This window comes from Folsomia candida, unplaced genomic scaffold (assembly GCF_002217175.1).
Source record: "Folsomia candida strain VU population unplaced genomic scaffold, ASM221717v1 Fcan01_Sc049, whole genome shotgun sequence".
Taxonomy (NCBI): Eukaryota; Metazoa; Arthropoda; class Collembola; order Entomobryomorpha; family Isotomidae; genus Folsomia; species Folsomia candida.
The window spans coordinates 237050-251803 of record NW_019091241.1 but is presented as its reverse complement, the minus strand read 5'-3'; the positions used below and the strand labels follow the sequence as shown (position 1 = coordinate 251803).

Sequence of the window (14754 nt, the reverse complement as noted above, 5' to 3'; positions counted from 1 at the left end):
TGGCGATATGGGACTAGCCTAGCAGCAGCGGAGAAAGTGCGATGGATGGATCCACGATTTTAACATGTTGCATGGTAAATACATTCAATCACTTTTGCAGGCGATCTTCTGGAAAAGGTCGTTTCGATGTTCATGATGCTTATTATTGTTGCAATTATTATTCCACTTAGCTAAAAATACAAACTTGTACATACATAGGTGTAGCAAAAATATGGAGATTGTAGATTCAGGAATTTATAAAAATTACGAATGAATGAAGGAAGTATTTATAATCAGATTATGATTTGTCGGGTTGGGGTGAGAAGAACGTTGACTGGTTTTGAGGTGAAAACTGGATTATGGAAGGGTCGATGGGCGTCCCTTTGAACGGGGAGCCATCAGCATTCCATGCTTTCTCAAGAATCTCTTGCATTTTCTACAGAGTAAATTTATTACAGTTAAAAATAATAATTTGCAATTAATTCAGTAAATAATTAGGAGAACTACCATGTCTTCCGACGTGGGGAGGCCCTGTCTCTTCCTTTCTTCGTTCCAGCAAAGTTCCTGAATTTTCATTTGTTCCTCTTGGTCCAGTTCTTCCATGGGACGGACTGCTTCAATTTGGCTCATTTCCAAAAGTTCCTCACCTTCCAAGAGTGCTTGCCACCATCTACAAAAATTAAAGAATGAAATAACAAATTTGTTAAATATTAAAATTGTCAACAAATGCCTCAGCAATACGCAACACACCTTTCTTGTGATTTCTGAAGCCAAATTCGCACACACTCTCCCGGAAGTAGATTCCAATAACAATCATCCTTCTTGACAGGAAAAGACAGGTTTCCTTCCACAATTGGAGAATCGATGCTTCCAGTCTCGGCTATAAAGATTCGACCACTTTCAATCATGACTTGCATTTGCTTTCCCTTTCTGACATGTTGACCTATCGGAATAGTTACGTCGACCTCCGCTATGGTTTGAGACCAAGAATACTTTTCTGTCACCCGTCCATTATGTGCATCGTCCTTTCCTGAATTTCCACCTTCGTCAGGGACTACAAGGCATTTTGGAACGATAATCTCAGAAGGGGAAGTAGCAGACGGATCCACGACATTTGTCGATTTGATTACTTCATTTACTTGACAAGAAGCTTGTACAGAACTGGTTGTCGGGCTTGGTGCTTTGAAGTTTAACAGCGGACTTGATTGTTCACTAAAATACTTTTTCCATTTAACAAAATTTGAGCGAACAAGGGATTCTGCATGACCAGGAGGAAATCCGAATCGACCTCCTTCGGGTGGACATTCCACATAAAAGTCAGTTCTGCCCTGGCGAGTATTACACAGTAAAAATATACGAGTCTTTTTAAATATTTACAGAAATATGCGTTACTCGCCTTCTTGCCAAGAAGCCAAAAACGTTGTCCAGAAAAGCGTCGACATTTCCACAATTTTGCAGTGCTGCATCCAGCGCGGCTTCGCAGGCTTCCGAAGTCATCGTGACAGGAGAACAGAAAAGTACTTATTTCTTGTCCTGAATTGTCACATATTTTTAAGAGGTGTTTATGTTTTTTGTTTTTTGTTTGCAAGTCTGTAGTCGGGGAAAAAGCAATGAGATTTAGAGCAGCATCAGAGAGAATGAATCAATCACTGGGATGAAATACATGTTCGTTGGAGCAGCATGAGCAGCGGTGTGTGGTTTTTGTGTGAAAATCTGGAGGCGGGTGAAAATCATGTTGTACCGCCCACCATCTACCATCTACCCTATGCTACTGTATATAATCTACTTTTTCAACATCTACTTTTTTTATCATCTACCTTTCTAAAAATCTCAAATTCCCCAAAAATGTTAAAGTGCCCCAAAACTCCGGGTTTTATAAATTATAAATCCACCCCCGAAATTTTTATGGGGCAATGTGAGATACATTGGGGCAACGTGAGATTTTATTTCCTATTGGGGTATCGTTCGTTTTTTAGCGAGCGAAGCGAGCAGGTTAGGTTAGATCTGCTAGGTAGGGGAAAGTGTGAAATGCTTAGCTAGCTAACCTAGCTAGCTAGCCGAGCTACCTAGCCTAGCTAGCAGAGTTACCTAGCCTAGCTAGCACAGCTACCTAGCCTAGCTAGCTAGCACATCTACCTAGCCTAGCTAGCTAGCACATCTACCTAGCCTAGCTAGCTAGCACATCTACCTAGCCTAGCTAGCTAGCACATCTACCTAGCCTAGCTAGCTAGCATATCTACCTAGCCTAGCTAGCTAGCACATCTACCTAGCCTAGCTAGCAGAGCTACCTAGCCTAGCTAGCTCGCTAGGATAGCTAGCTACCTAGGTTGTATCTATCCTAGCTAGTTAGGTTGGCTAACTAAACATTTCACACTTTTCCCTACCTAGCAGATCTAACCTAACCTGCTCGCTTCGCTCGCTAAAAAACGAACGATACCCCAATATGAAATAAAATCTCACGTTGCCCCAATGTATCTCACATTGCCCCATAAAAATTTCGGGGGTAAATTTATAAATGCCGGAGTTTTGGGGCACTTTAACATTTTTGGGGAATTTGAGATTTTTAGAAAGGTAGATGATAAAAAAAAGGTAGATGATAAAAAAAAGGTAGATGATAAAAAAAGGTAGATGATAAAAAAAAGATAGATGATAAAAAAGTAGATGATGTACGATAGCATAGGGTAGATGGTAGATGGCGGGCGGTACAACATGTGAAAATCTCAGCAGCTGATTCATTCGGCAGCTACTTCATAAAATAGTAAATAGTAGCTGGTAAAATCAAAAGTTTTGCTAGTATTAAGGTAATAAATATAATTCCTAATGTACACAAGTGGCATAATTGTGAATAACAAATTATTTATTTACAAATACTTGCAATAGTTGCAATGTACATGCTACAGTATTTTATTATCTTCTCTCAAAATGATTAAAATTTGTGGACGTTTTCACCGTTTCGTCATACCATAATTTATATACAATATAAGACGAATAATATACTATATTATGTACAATAATTAATATTGAGAGTTGAAAATGGCGTTTCATTTTAATTCCAGATAGGAGTTTGACAGCATACAATTCACAACAAGTCACACATGATGATGATGACCTCAACTACGGACCCCAACCTAGAAATGTTGGACATTGTTCACAAACTTGCATCTTTAAGGTATCGCAGACTGTGTTTTATTTCTTTAACATTTTTTATACTTAACGATTCTAAAATTAATTATGCAGCAAAGTCTCGCCAGAGTTTGCATCCTCATCCTCCTTTACTCCAAGTGCTGACCCCGTTGGTGTATTCAAAAGAGAGTTTCCAAACAACAAAATTGTGACGACTACTTCCTCCTCCTCCTCCTGCTCCACTTCATCATTATCTCAGAATAATTATTCTGCAGCTCACATTTCTCTAACTCTTCGCCCACCGGCTATGCCACCCTCCAGTAATCTTAACGGTAGTCCTGGTCGACGAATTAAACCTGTCTCAGCACCCAGGCGCCCCCCAGATATTCAAAACAGAACACTCTTTCCATCCATTGACGACTCGATGCATGAACTGCATTCTGCGTTCGCGACAACGATGACTCCACAGCAGAAAGAAAGGTTCCCCAGTAATAATAAACCTACCTCTTCTGGATTTAGTTCAGCCAGTGAGAATAAATTGAGAAACTTGGAAATTAAGCTGCAAGGGAGAACACTTTGTGGTAATGCCGATCAACAACAACAAGAAACTTCTGAGCAAAAACTCCAGCTAAAAACTCGAGTGAATTTATTGACTCCAAAACGAGAATCGACTGAAACCATCACCAAAAAACGACAATGCCCTCGATCTGCTGAATTATTTGCTGAGATAACGCCTGAAATTGCATCAAACATTGACAAAGTTGCCTCAGAATATTCTTCCCTGTTGGACAAAAATGTGAGTCAAAATATTATTGAGGAAATTTCACTCCTTTTGCAGCTGATAGTATCCACTCGTCCACTCACCAGCACGGAACTGGAGTATACGAACATTGCTTCGAAAATTGGTGGTGATCTAACCACTGTGGCGCAACAGATTTTCTTTGTCATCAAAGTGTTGACTCTTCAGCTCAGCAGTTCACTAGTTTCAATCGACCCGGAAGTTGTGCAGCTCCTCGTGGATAAATATCCTCACCGAATACCCAAATCATTTCGAAAGAATTTTCAAGCCTGGTGTGAAATCCAACGTGACAAGGGACGAAAAGAAATGCAGGTGGAGCTGTCAAGAAAACCCTCTGAGTTTCATCAGTGTGTGACATTTAGGAGTGAAACTGATGGCAGGTCAAACTTTCCATCACAAGGAAACTTTCATTCCTTTTGTAAGCAGAGGGACCTATTTTATTTAATCAAAACTTTGTGGGAGGAACGAAAGGGGACGACGACCATTCCAGGTGGAAGAGATCAGTCTTCATTTGATAAAACTAATAGTTTTTCAAGATCAAGGCCATCCAAAATAATGGGGTCCTCAACTAATCGGGAGATTGGGGATCCCCTACATCAAAATATCAAAGCACTCTTCAGCATAAACTCGACGTGGGTAAACCTGTCCCATTTTGCTGCCTTGTTTTCTGCCCAGTACACAATGGACTCGATGGAGGAGTCTCGTCATGAAAGGTCTGTAAGGGTTCAAGATGACGTCATGAAGGGTTTGGAGCAAGCAAATCCGGACCGCATGGCCAAGCTCAACAATCGGATGTCGTCCATATCCGAGCTGGAATCAGGGTCAAAGGATTGCTTTGCCTTTCAACAATATTTCATCACCACTGCTGCTTCCCCTCCTTTCAATCAACATTTAGTGGATCGGATCTCCTTTGAAATTCAACAGGCAAGTTCATTTGAGCCCAATTTAAAATTGTTGAATAGGTGGAGTCATTTTTCAAAGTATTTACAGGCACTCACAATAATTTTCATTGTTACTGAAAGGTCGGCTAATGAATTTAATAATTTGTCTTGTTTTATTCAGATTGAAGATTCGTTGGATTCTTCTGCTGAAGCTGAAGCTATTTCTGAGCACGAGGAGGAATATTTGCTAAGAAAATCTGTCCTCTTAGCAAAACTGTTAGGATGGATTGCATTTTTACCATATCGAGAAGCTCATAATAATAGTAACTCCACTGTTGCGGTTAGCCAACCCAACAACAGCTCTTTGCTCGACCGAGAAACTCTCTCCAGTAAGCACGTCGAACTTCGGAGACATCAAAAACCTTCCTTGGACCTCTATTCCATTTTGTGCAATGCGGTCAAAAAATCCAGACTGACTTTTACACTTCCATGGATTATAGAATTTTTATCATCCGCAGATTATATTTCTCTTCAGCTTCCCGCCTACAAAAAAGTCATTCTGCTCATTTGTTCCGCATATCGAAATTTGTTCTCAGTAAATGAAAATTTGTCTCAATTATGCCTTGAGAACAAGAACTTTCTTAGATTTTGGTGTGGAAATTTATTCTCTTTGGACGTTTTTCCCATCGCCTTTCTTCATGACAATGAGGACGATTTAACAGACCAGATATTGAACTCTCATCAGCCTGACAAACTTTCCATGACCCACCTCAACGAAGGGGCTGGATGTATAATTCCAATAGATGCCAAAACATTCCTCGGAGAACACCTTTCTAAATTTTACTTTACTGTAAAGTTCAACCACATGAAGTTCACCCTGCACTCTGGATTACAGCATCCGCAAGTTCCTGCTACCATAACCCCATCACCATTCGGTACACCATCCGCCGATTTAACTTATTGCGTATAATCTAATATGTTCTGAGTGTTCTTGGAAAATTTAATAAAATTACATTGAAACTTAAAAATTTCAGGTAATAACGGGCAACATCGGCACATTCGTCCAATATCTGCAAGACCAAGTCCTAGGTCCCCAAAAACGATTTCCATTGATGCTGAATTACAACGACAACTAGAGTGCAGCTTTTTTGACCTGAACTCAGCCTCTGTAAAAAGGACAGTTGACTTTATTTCGGATAGGATTGCTTCCAATTATGTGAAAATCCTTCGGAAAACATTGTCTGATCGAAGAAATGAGCTAGCACAAGAGAGAATATTTGAAGAAAATGCAGCTGAACTTTGTCGGACGACCATGTTGCAAGGGGTGTCTGGGTTCATAAATTCGAAATGTCAAGTCTCCGTAAACCTACTGATTGGCGAAACTTTGTCCATGGATGCCTTAAAAATTTGCCAACAAATTGCAGAGAGACAAACAACGGACAAAGTCTCTCAGTGGATTGAAATCCATATAAAACCAGGTCCTTATTATTATTGCATTTATTATCTAGCCTTACTTGCATATTCTTTAGTTGGATTTAAATATAATTTTAGATAATACGGGGTTTAATTAGTTTTATTAATTACCACCTAAATTTTATTTTTCAGAAATGTTTCCCGAAATTCCGTTAGCCTCTCCTCATCATCCACCACCGTCCACCGATGCTGTGCTCACACCTACTGGAGGAGAGGATAACAATAATACCACAACTGCTGCTCCCAGTTTTAGAGTGATGATTACTCTTCACCGCTGCATGAAACGACTCCACGACAAGTTCCCAGTTCTGGATTCAGCCATTGACGATATTCTGAATTGTACCCCGATGGGAAACATTCAGGGAATGATAAGCACCCTCGTCGACTTTGGAGTTACCTTAATTGCATTTTGGCCCCAAATTTTGAACGCCGAACGACAAATGAAATTGATTTGCTTATGGAAACCGTGTTGGAGTTTAGACTGTCAATTGCTAAGCCCCAGAAATATTCTAATCTTAAGTGAATGTTCCGAAAATGTGAGGACCTTGTCTTGGACAAAATTGGAGGAGATAATATTGCTGTTAATTAAGGAGAGCTTGTTAGATTTTGAGACTGTTGAGCAAGACTGTTTTCGATTGCTCAGGGAAGGCTTGTCCCCTCAGGAAAGCAAAAAAGTGTCCCAATTACTTAAAAGGTTGATTTCCTTGACGAAGGGAGACCATCGTAATTACGCGGACGGGTCGAGCAGGGAAGTTGTTGAGTGGATTTCATGGTTTTGTTCCGATGATCATTATGACGGAGAGTTTTAGGAAATCAGTATGACACGAGAATGTCTGTTTTTTATGATACATTTGATGTTACGCTTACTCTTTTTATTGTTATTGTAGTCTTAACTTAGGTCTATGCAGGAAATAGTATAAATGGAATGAAAATGTCCAATAAAATCAGTCAATTTATGTGCTTAGTTGACATTAGTTGTTAAGAATGGTGATGCATTGATTTTAATTAATTCCGTTTAAACATTCATGTCATTCATGTTTCATGTTCACTGAATCCACGGTTCACAGTTTTGCGGGAACCATTTGTTGACAAAACCAGGCAGACATAAAATTAGGTTAAATCATTAAATGTCACTGGTTAACCGAACCGACGTTGCGCTGGATTGTTTGCTACCAAAAGAAATAATTGGCTTCGTTACTAAATTGAGTATCCAACCGTAAGTTGTAGTTTTCCCTGAATTTGCATATGACAACATATGTTTGCTGTATTGGGCAGTGGGCTTAAGTAATATATCGTTCTTATCGTTCTCTATTGGTTATAGCAGCCAAAATGGGAACCTTGGATGCGCCGGCTTACAAAGTGGAGATAAGAGATCTGCGAGTTGCCCAGGCAGGCGAGGAGGAAGGAAGCTGGGGGTTGACCCTCCACTCAGATGACCTCGCAATTGGGCCCGCACTGTTGGAGTCGTCACTCGCCACCGTCCTCAGCTCTCCGCAGACGCCTCGGACCATCCACCCCCCGCAACAACTGCACGTCGACCTCTCCCTGGTCTGGGTCCAAGGCGTCGTCATGGGAGTGCAAAACTCTTCCTCCCTCCGCATCTCCGACGGCACAGGAGAAGCCGTCGTCCATGATTTTAACACACTGCCCGGTGGCAACCATTCTGGCATCGTCAATGGTATCAACACTCAATTATTCGCCAATTCACCATTATAGTTATCGGTGTCAGTCTTTAACTAAATGGTGGTGTTGACATTGCAGGGTCCTATGTTGGCGTCATGGGGCAACTATTGTCCAACAAACCGTGCATTGTCATTAAAGGGTCAAAAATTATGTACCTGGGAAACAACCCAACTCTGAAATCCATGTGGTCGAGTGAAATCGTGGCGGACAGGGCGTATTTGTTGGGGATGATTCTACCGGAAGTTGGGGCTGAGTAAATATGCATGCTCATCTCATCTATTCAAAGATTGTATTTTTATTATTGTTCCAACAAAATCCACAACTTATATCCTCATACATAATTCATATTCTAAGTATATTTATACGAGTATTATTTTCTTATTCTTAACATCGGAGTTAAATAACTGTTATTATAATATTATAGTAACGTATCTGGAGGTGTGTTTTATAAGGTCAAGTCTACGGACTAGAATCATTAAAATGCTGTCATGCAGTGCAATCGTATTAAAATTAGTATTACAAATTATTGATTGAGTAGTCAAGTCTTGTGTAGTTTACGATTATGTACGATGTGACTTTTTTGGTTTATCTGTAATTTAATTAATTACAATACGGTTTCATTTTCCAGTCAGTTGTGCGCCGCCCTCGTTCCCTCCGTGTAGCCGATCCATCTTTCGGCGACCGTCTTAAAAATGGGATCCTTTTCAAATGTGGCGAACGTTAGGAGTTGGTTGATGTGCGTCACATGGTAGTCCAGTCTGGCCTGGTTTGGAATAAGAGATATAAATAATTATAAAATTATAATGTGTATTTTCTATCAAAATATCAAAAATGCATATTTACTAACCAGATTTGGCGAGATTCCGGATACAGTATAGTGACGTAGGTCATAGAAAGTCCCACTTCCGGTATCATACAATGGCAGCATTGCCTTAAAAAAATGAACAAATGAACATAAAAGTAAATACACACTTTAGACGCAATATTTCGGCTCCCTGAAGGAAAGTGCATTGCAGTTCTTGATGGAGCCGAGATATTACATTGCATCTCAAAATTTGGAACAAAATGTGATACCACATTTTCAATAATGTTCATGGTATTTTACGCAACAGTTTCTGAGCTTTAATTGTGGACCTTCAAAAAATGGGCTGCTGAAACGAGCGTTCTAAATGAGTTCTAAATACAAACACAATTCTAAGAATTGTGTGAAAGGACTCACGCAGGCCCCACAAACAGTGTACACTTGGAGTTAGATAATCCAATTGTCGCCGGAATGGATGGGAAGAAATTTACCTTTAATGAGATCAAGCCTGCATCATAGAGGGATTCTGCTTTATCCAGAGCACCCATAACGCTCAGTGATTTGACGTCGTAGAGACCCAGCAAGGAATACATGAACCCGTTGAGAACAAATGAGCTCGGAGTAGTCGGGTACTCTTCGAACCAGACGTATTTGTCCATAAACACGGCACGCACGCCATTTTCCTCTCCGGAATGGTCAAATATCGTGGCGACAGCTTTGGCACAAGCCTCGCCATAATGAGAATTGTTTGTGGTGACGGAATAAGCGCGGGCGAGTAGAGAGAGGGCATGACCTTGTCCCATGGCGGAATACCAGCCAGATTTCAAGACGGGGTAAAAATCCGAACCAAATTTCCGCCGAACTGGGATTGGCCAGCCGCCTCGACGGTCTTGATGAGTAACAAACCAGTCTGCGGCTTGGTAGAACTGAGCGAGATGTTCATTTGTGGACAAGGTCATGTTATCCAACAAGATGGGGATGCCCGGGGAGGTGCACGTTATCGAAATTGACTCCAGTTGCACTTTCGATCTCACTATTTTCAAAATTTTAGACTTTTTGACCTTCTGTGACATTGTGTTGATGCCTTTCTGGAGGTCCACACCAAGATCGCGTATAATGTGATGCCATGCAGAAAGACTCCTTGACCCCAGGCCGTGGTAAATGTGCTTGTCCTGTGACAAATGTATTGCATGACTTGACTCCTTACATGGACGGGCGTCGGGGGGTCATAAAATGGTTGGGAAACTTACTTTTGCTTGGATAAGAAAATCCTCCAAAACATAGTGCAGGTAATAAAGTTGAGATTCATAGCGAACGGTGGCTGTGAAAGTGACATTGGGTCTTCTCTGTTCTGCAGCCCCCATGACACGCATCTGCCAACTCAGCATTAGCATTCGTGGCTTGGTCACCCCAATATCCAGCTTCACATTAAGATCACCTGCATATTCCAATTAGCAAATTATCATTTCTTCCTTATCCGCAAAACTTTATTGCAAAGTAAATATATAATTAATTATACTGGAAGGTGGTGATTGAATTTGGACAAAGTGGTTGGTCGATGGGTCGTTGTTATCATTGGGAAGTGTACCCACAAGGTCGATGGGAAACCAGCCGCCCCTCGTATCATCCCCGTCCTCTAAAATTGCTCGCTTCGGCTCCCCCTCCGTTAAGAACTTTGAGAAATGAGATAAGCCAAATTGGGCGATTTGGATGGGGTAAAAATAGCCCTGTTGTCCAGAAGACAAAATGGTGGTCAGTAATTCAAACATTACAACATTATGTATGGCTACATACGTTTGGGTCCCACTGCGTTGATATTGGAACACCTATAGAATTAGGAATATCGCTAGTTAACTTAAACGTATGCCTTTAAGGTTACATGTGCGATAATACAGCTTAACATGACATGAATAAAATTGCGTTAATAGTTGTTTGTATACCTTCAGCTCCACTGATGCACTTGACCCGATCTCGGACTTCGACATTGTAGTTTTCGAAATAGGTAAAAATTCCTTTGGGGTTGTATGGCAGGTTGGGTCGATATATTTTTGCGAAGCTGTGCAGCCAGGTAAACGTTTGCTCCTCTCCTTCCTTCGGCTCCTCCAACTTCCCATAAATTTCAAAATACTTGTGAATGAAGTTGAATGGGATGTACACCTCCGAGGCGTCCTTCTTGCACTCAATCTTGTACTTCCCATTGTTAATGTTGCAAGTAATATCCGTCACGTCACTCTGCCCACCAATCGCCTTCTTTCTCGGGGCACCATCACTCTTCGTCTTGGTATTTGCTCCACCGTCGCCACCTTCTTCTTCATCGAAAGGGTAGTCCAGCCCGCCCAAACTAGGAGGGTCTGGATTTGGCTTTGAAATACTGGCCTTGGTCTTTTTTCTATTAATGGCTGCGGCTGGCCTTTTCAAAATTGACGACACTTGATGGCTTTTCTGCCCGACGTCTTCTATTTCGCCATCGTTAATGGACTGATAGTAATTAAAACCCTCCTACGACAAGAACAAGGACGATTGGGATCAACTCAAGTTTTCAACCACGTAGCGTAAAGATAGCGTACGTAATGACGGGAATGTGTACCTTATTATCGTCGTTGTTGTTGTTGCTGCTGCCTCTACGTAGATGCTCAACCTGGAGGAGGTTTCGGGGGGACGGGGAGCTTGTGCATTTGGAAATTAGCCCCACCGTGAGGCCAATGACGACGACAACGAGAAGAAGGAGGAGGCACTTGAAGCTCGGAATGCGAACCATCGTCATCATCACAGCGCTCCCACCCAACTTATGGCTCCTTCAGTGTGACATGTTTTTGGAGGGGTTTCGATTTTGTCACGCATCACATGAAACAGTGAGCTGGTGACTTTGTCCTCATTTCCATCCGGCTCTTGACTATTGTCCCTTGTTCAACCACAAGTCAAAAGACAAATTCTGCGAATAATTATGCAGATAGATACATATTTAAGAACAACTTCGTCACATTCACATCCACGCCGATTATTTGCATCATCGTCAGCAAAATAATTCGATATTATTGCCCATGCCCATTGAAGATCGTATGATTTTACTCTGGCTATTATTTTTCATTTAAAGTAAATTAAAGTGAGCAAAGGAACGTACCATTCGAGCGAGATTGGATCCGAATTTCTCAAAATGTTTAAGCAACACGACAAGACACTTTAATTGGTTTTTGTCCTGTTGTAATTGAAATATTGCACTTATTGTAGATATATATTTAAGTCATCTTATTTTTGTGATTTCTTGGCATTCTGTGAGAACTGGCAAACCCAAGGCAATCAAATGATCAAACACGGTGCTTACTCCATTCTCTATGCACTCATTTTCTATGCTTTTCTATGAGTTTTACTTTCACAAAGGTGCATAGACATGGGACACGGTTGACATCAACATTTACAAATTGCATGCCTTCATTTATTTGATGTGCTTCGCAAATTGCGAATCCCACTGGTATTCGCCAACCTTCGGTTTCGGTACATTCTTTCCATCCAGAATTTTCCATAAATCTTGACAATTAAGTTTAGTTACGATAATCTAATTGTAAGCATTAGTGGGGAATATACATAATCTATATATTTATTTCTGGTCTGAGCAGAAGAAATAAATAAGTCTCACGCCCGAGTGCCTACACTTGGCGTAGGGCTATCGTAAAGAAAACCTCCAGACAGATAACTATGTAGGTATGTGCTATGAGCTGACACGCAATGACGATTGACGAGTCACGCAAATAATTTGGTCCAACGACTCTTATTATTTTCTGGAATGAATATATATTCTGACAAATAGCGAATGCGATTGAAACCCGATGGTGGCAAATCAGGAGGCATGATGATAATTTATTTATTAGTATTTCAACCTGAATTCATGTGAAATTCGCTATATTCTCCTCGTAGCTAAGGCCTTCCGAGGAAGTTGAACTCATGTGTATCTTTTAAAAGCCTTTTTAGTAAGTATAGCTTCGGGCTTAAAAGAGTGACTGTATGTAATGTACATGCATATGTACAGTCACTGTATGTACTTTTATCCATATAAACATACATTGGCGTGTATCCCAATAAAGTATACGAATCTCCAGTCCTAGCAGCATATTAGTCATGTCTTCTAATCACAAGTCAGATTCATTCAGCTGCGTCGTTTTTTTAGTTTGGATTTTTGACTGCAACTAAGATTAAACTCTTCAAAGTTTAGTCGTAGTTTGCTTCCTGGGAGTGAAGTCGAGTGGAGGTCAGTTTGGTTGAGATTGGAAATTGCTGGCTCAGTCGAGTACGAATATTTGGTCCAATTGGTCGCCAATCTCAGATATTTTTTATTGCGCACTCATTGTTGTGCATGGTTTATTGACTCGTTCTCTAAAGTCGCATCCATTTTGCGATGTGGGCGTTGAAAGGTTTATTAACGTTGTCACTTTGTGTGGCCATTTGTCAGGGGTGGCGATGGCCCTGGAAGACGGATGCTACAAGTCCGCCGCCTACTCAAGAGGTTATTTCAGAGAGGACGGAAAACTTGCACCCTCTCTCCGACGCCACGATTCGGCATATCAATGACAATTTGAAGCCACATTGGCAGGTAAATATATGTCCTCCAATAAGATCTCCATACTGGCCCATGCATCGTTTGATTTAGTACGTTTAGCTGATCATGCATGCTTTGTATTTTGGTGTGCAGGCAGGGCGAAACTTTCATCCAGAGACAGACATGAATTACTTGAAGGGTATGATGGGGGCATTGAAGGAACCCAAGAAATTGCGCCTGCCCCTTCAAGTGCACAACACTTCCGGCCTCCTAATTCCGGACCAGTTTGACGGGAGGGAAAAGTGGCCCTTCTGCCCATCGCTGAACGAGATTCGAGACCAAGGCGGCTGTGGCTCATGCTGGGTAAGCCAAACTAGTTGGATAATAAATAATGTAATCAAGTGGAGTTGTTATTTCTGTGGTAAGCATAGGCCTTTGCAGCCACGGAGGCCATGACGGATCGGCTGTGCATAGCCACGAAGGGAAAAACGAGCAAGTTTCGATTTTCTGCCGAGAATCTGGTTTCCTGCTGTGGAATTTTGTCTCTGTGTGGTTTCGGGTGCAATGGGGGGTTTCCCAGTAGTGCGTGGAGGTACTGGGTCTCTCACGGCATCGTCAGCGGAGGCCCCTACAACTCGGGCTCCGTAAGTTCCTAACTATATATCAGTATATTCGTAGATAGATGTAGATACTCAGCTGAACTGTTTCTGCATGCCTTGGTAGGGATGCCAGCCTTATGAGATTGCGCCCTGTGAACACCACGTTCCTGGCTCCAGGCCCAACTGCACGAACGGGAAGACCCCAAAGTGCGTGAAGCAGTGCGAGGCGTCGTACAGCACTCCCTACAAGGAAGACCTCCACTTTGGCTCCAGCTCCTACAGCATTTCCAGCAACATGGAACAAATCCAGACGGAAATTATGAAGAATGGGCCGGTGGAAGCAGCCATGATGGTTTACGACGACTTCCTCCTCTACAAATCAGGTAAGCCTCACAATTTACACGTGTATCTGGAAAGTTTTCAATGTTACCTCTCTAGGCGTCTACCATCATGTTCACGGGTTGCGATTGGGTGGTCATGCAGTGAAGGTAGCCGCAATAATATTTAGGACTTTGACCTTTTGAAAAGTTGTGCATTGATGTGACCCATGAAACGCAGGTGTTGGGCTGGGGGACGGAGGACGGGGTGGCGTACTGGTTGGTGGCCAACTCTTGGAATTACGATTGGGGAGACGGTGGCTTCTTCAAAATTTTGAGGGGCAAGAACGAAGGAGGGATCGAAAGTGGGATCGTTGCAGGGCTGGCAAATGCAAAATGATAACCTGATAATGATGAGGCCGCTGGACGTGAACTAAATTATCTCCTCCAAGATCTTACTATGGACTTATTGCTATGATATGAACTTATCTTATTGTTATTGTCGCTCGTAATAAAGTTGGCACTTTCTCAACATGTTGTTCCTCAGATTTGGATTGCTTTCATCCT

At 41.7% G+C, this 14754-nt stretch overlaps 5 protein-coding genes across 8 annotated transcripts; 3 read left to right on the top strand and 2 right to left on the bottom strand.

Moving 5' to 3' along the window:
- Positions 1–121: 121 nt before the first annotated feature.
- LOC110862140 (nudC domain-containing protein 3) lies at positions 122–1663 on the bottom strand. Of its 2 annotated transcripts, XM_035845252.1 has the most exons (5): positions 1376–1663; positions 923–1302; positions 730–859; positions 487–649; positions 122–415 (listed from the first exon to the last, which is right to left on the bottom strand). In XM_035845252.1, the coding sequence occupies exons 1-5, from the start codon at positions 1474–1476 to the stop codon at positions 278–280; spliced, it is 912 nt and encodes a 303-aa protein (XP_035701145.1). In that variant the 5' UTR covers positions 1477–1663; the 3' UTR covers positions 122–277. The 2 variants fall into 2 exon arrangements, with proteins under 2 accessions (XP_035701145.1, XP_021967000.1); XM_022111308.2 differs by having other exon boundaries at positions 730–1302; positions 1376–1661.
- Positions 1664–2647: 984 nt separating this feature from the next.
- On the top strand, positions 2648–7237 carry LOC110862137 (codanin-1). 2 transcript variants are annotated; one of them, XM_022111301.2, is made up of 6 exons: positions 2648–2780; positions 3036–3148; positions 3217–4825; positions 4964–5717; positions 5817–6260; positions 6388–7237. In XM_022111301.2, exons 2-6 carry the CDS (start codon positions 3075–3077, stop codon positions 7062–7064), a joined length of 3558 nt encoding a protein of 1185 aa, XP_021966993.1. In that variant the 5' UTR covers positions 2648–2780; positions 3036–3074; the 3' UTR covers positions 7065–7237. The 2 variants fall into 2 exon arrangements, with proteins under 2 accessions (XP_021966993.1, XP_035701157.1); XM_035845264.1 differs by lacking the exon at positions 2648–2780 and having other exon boundaries at positions 2817–3148.
- A 75-nt stretch (positions 7238–7312) lies between these two features.
- LOC110862145 lies at positions 7313–8442 on the top strand. Of its 2 annotated transcripts, none has more exons than XM_022111315.2 (3): positions 7313–7471; positions 7577–7933; positions 8017–8442. In XM_022111315.2, the coding sequence occupies exons 2-3, from the start codon at positions 7585–7587 to the stop codon at positions 8193–8195; spliced, it is 528 nt and encodes a 175-aa protein (XP_021967007.1). In that variant the 5' UTR covers positions 7313–7471; positions 7577–7584; the 3' UTR covers positions 8196–8442. The 2 variants fall into 2 exon arrangements, with proteins under 2 accessions (XP_021967007.1, XP_035701132.1); XM_035845239.1 differs by having other exon boundaries at positions 7325–7471; positions 7580–7933.
- Positions 8216–12712, bottom strand: LOC110862144 (D-glucuronyl C5-epimerase). Its single transcript, XM_022111314.2, has 9 exons — positions 11862–12712; positions 11328–11672; positions 10681–11239; positions 10535–10566; positions 10260–10467; positions 9991–10178; positions 9232–9912; positions 8786–8869; positions 8216–8701 (listed from the first exon to the last, which is right to left on the bottom strand). Exons 2-9 carry the CDS (start codon positions 11505–11507, stop codon positions 8567–8569), a joined length of 2067 nt encoding a protein of 688 aa, XP_021967006.1. The 5' UTR covers positions 11508–11672; positions 11862–12712; the 3' UTR covers positions 8216–8566.
- Positions 12713–12977: 265 nt separating this feature from the next.
- LOC110862120 (cathepsin B) lies at positions 12978–14721 on the top strand. The gene is made up of 6 exons (XM_022111276.2): positions 12978–13325; positions 13425–13634; positions 13703–13915; positions 13995–14253; positions 14309–14358; positions 14429–14721. Exons 1-6 carry the CDS (start codon positions 13131–13133, stop codon positions 14585–14587), a joined length of 1086 nt encoding a protein of 361 aa, XP_021966968.1. The 5' UTR covers positions 12978–13130; the 3' UTR covers positions 14588–14721.
- The last annotated feature ends 33 nt before the right edge of the window (positions 14722–14754 follow it).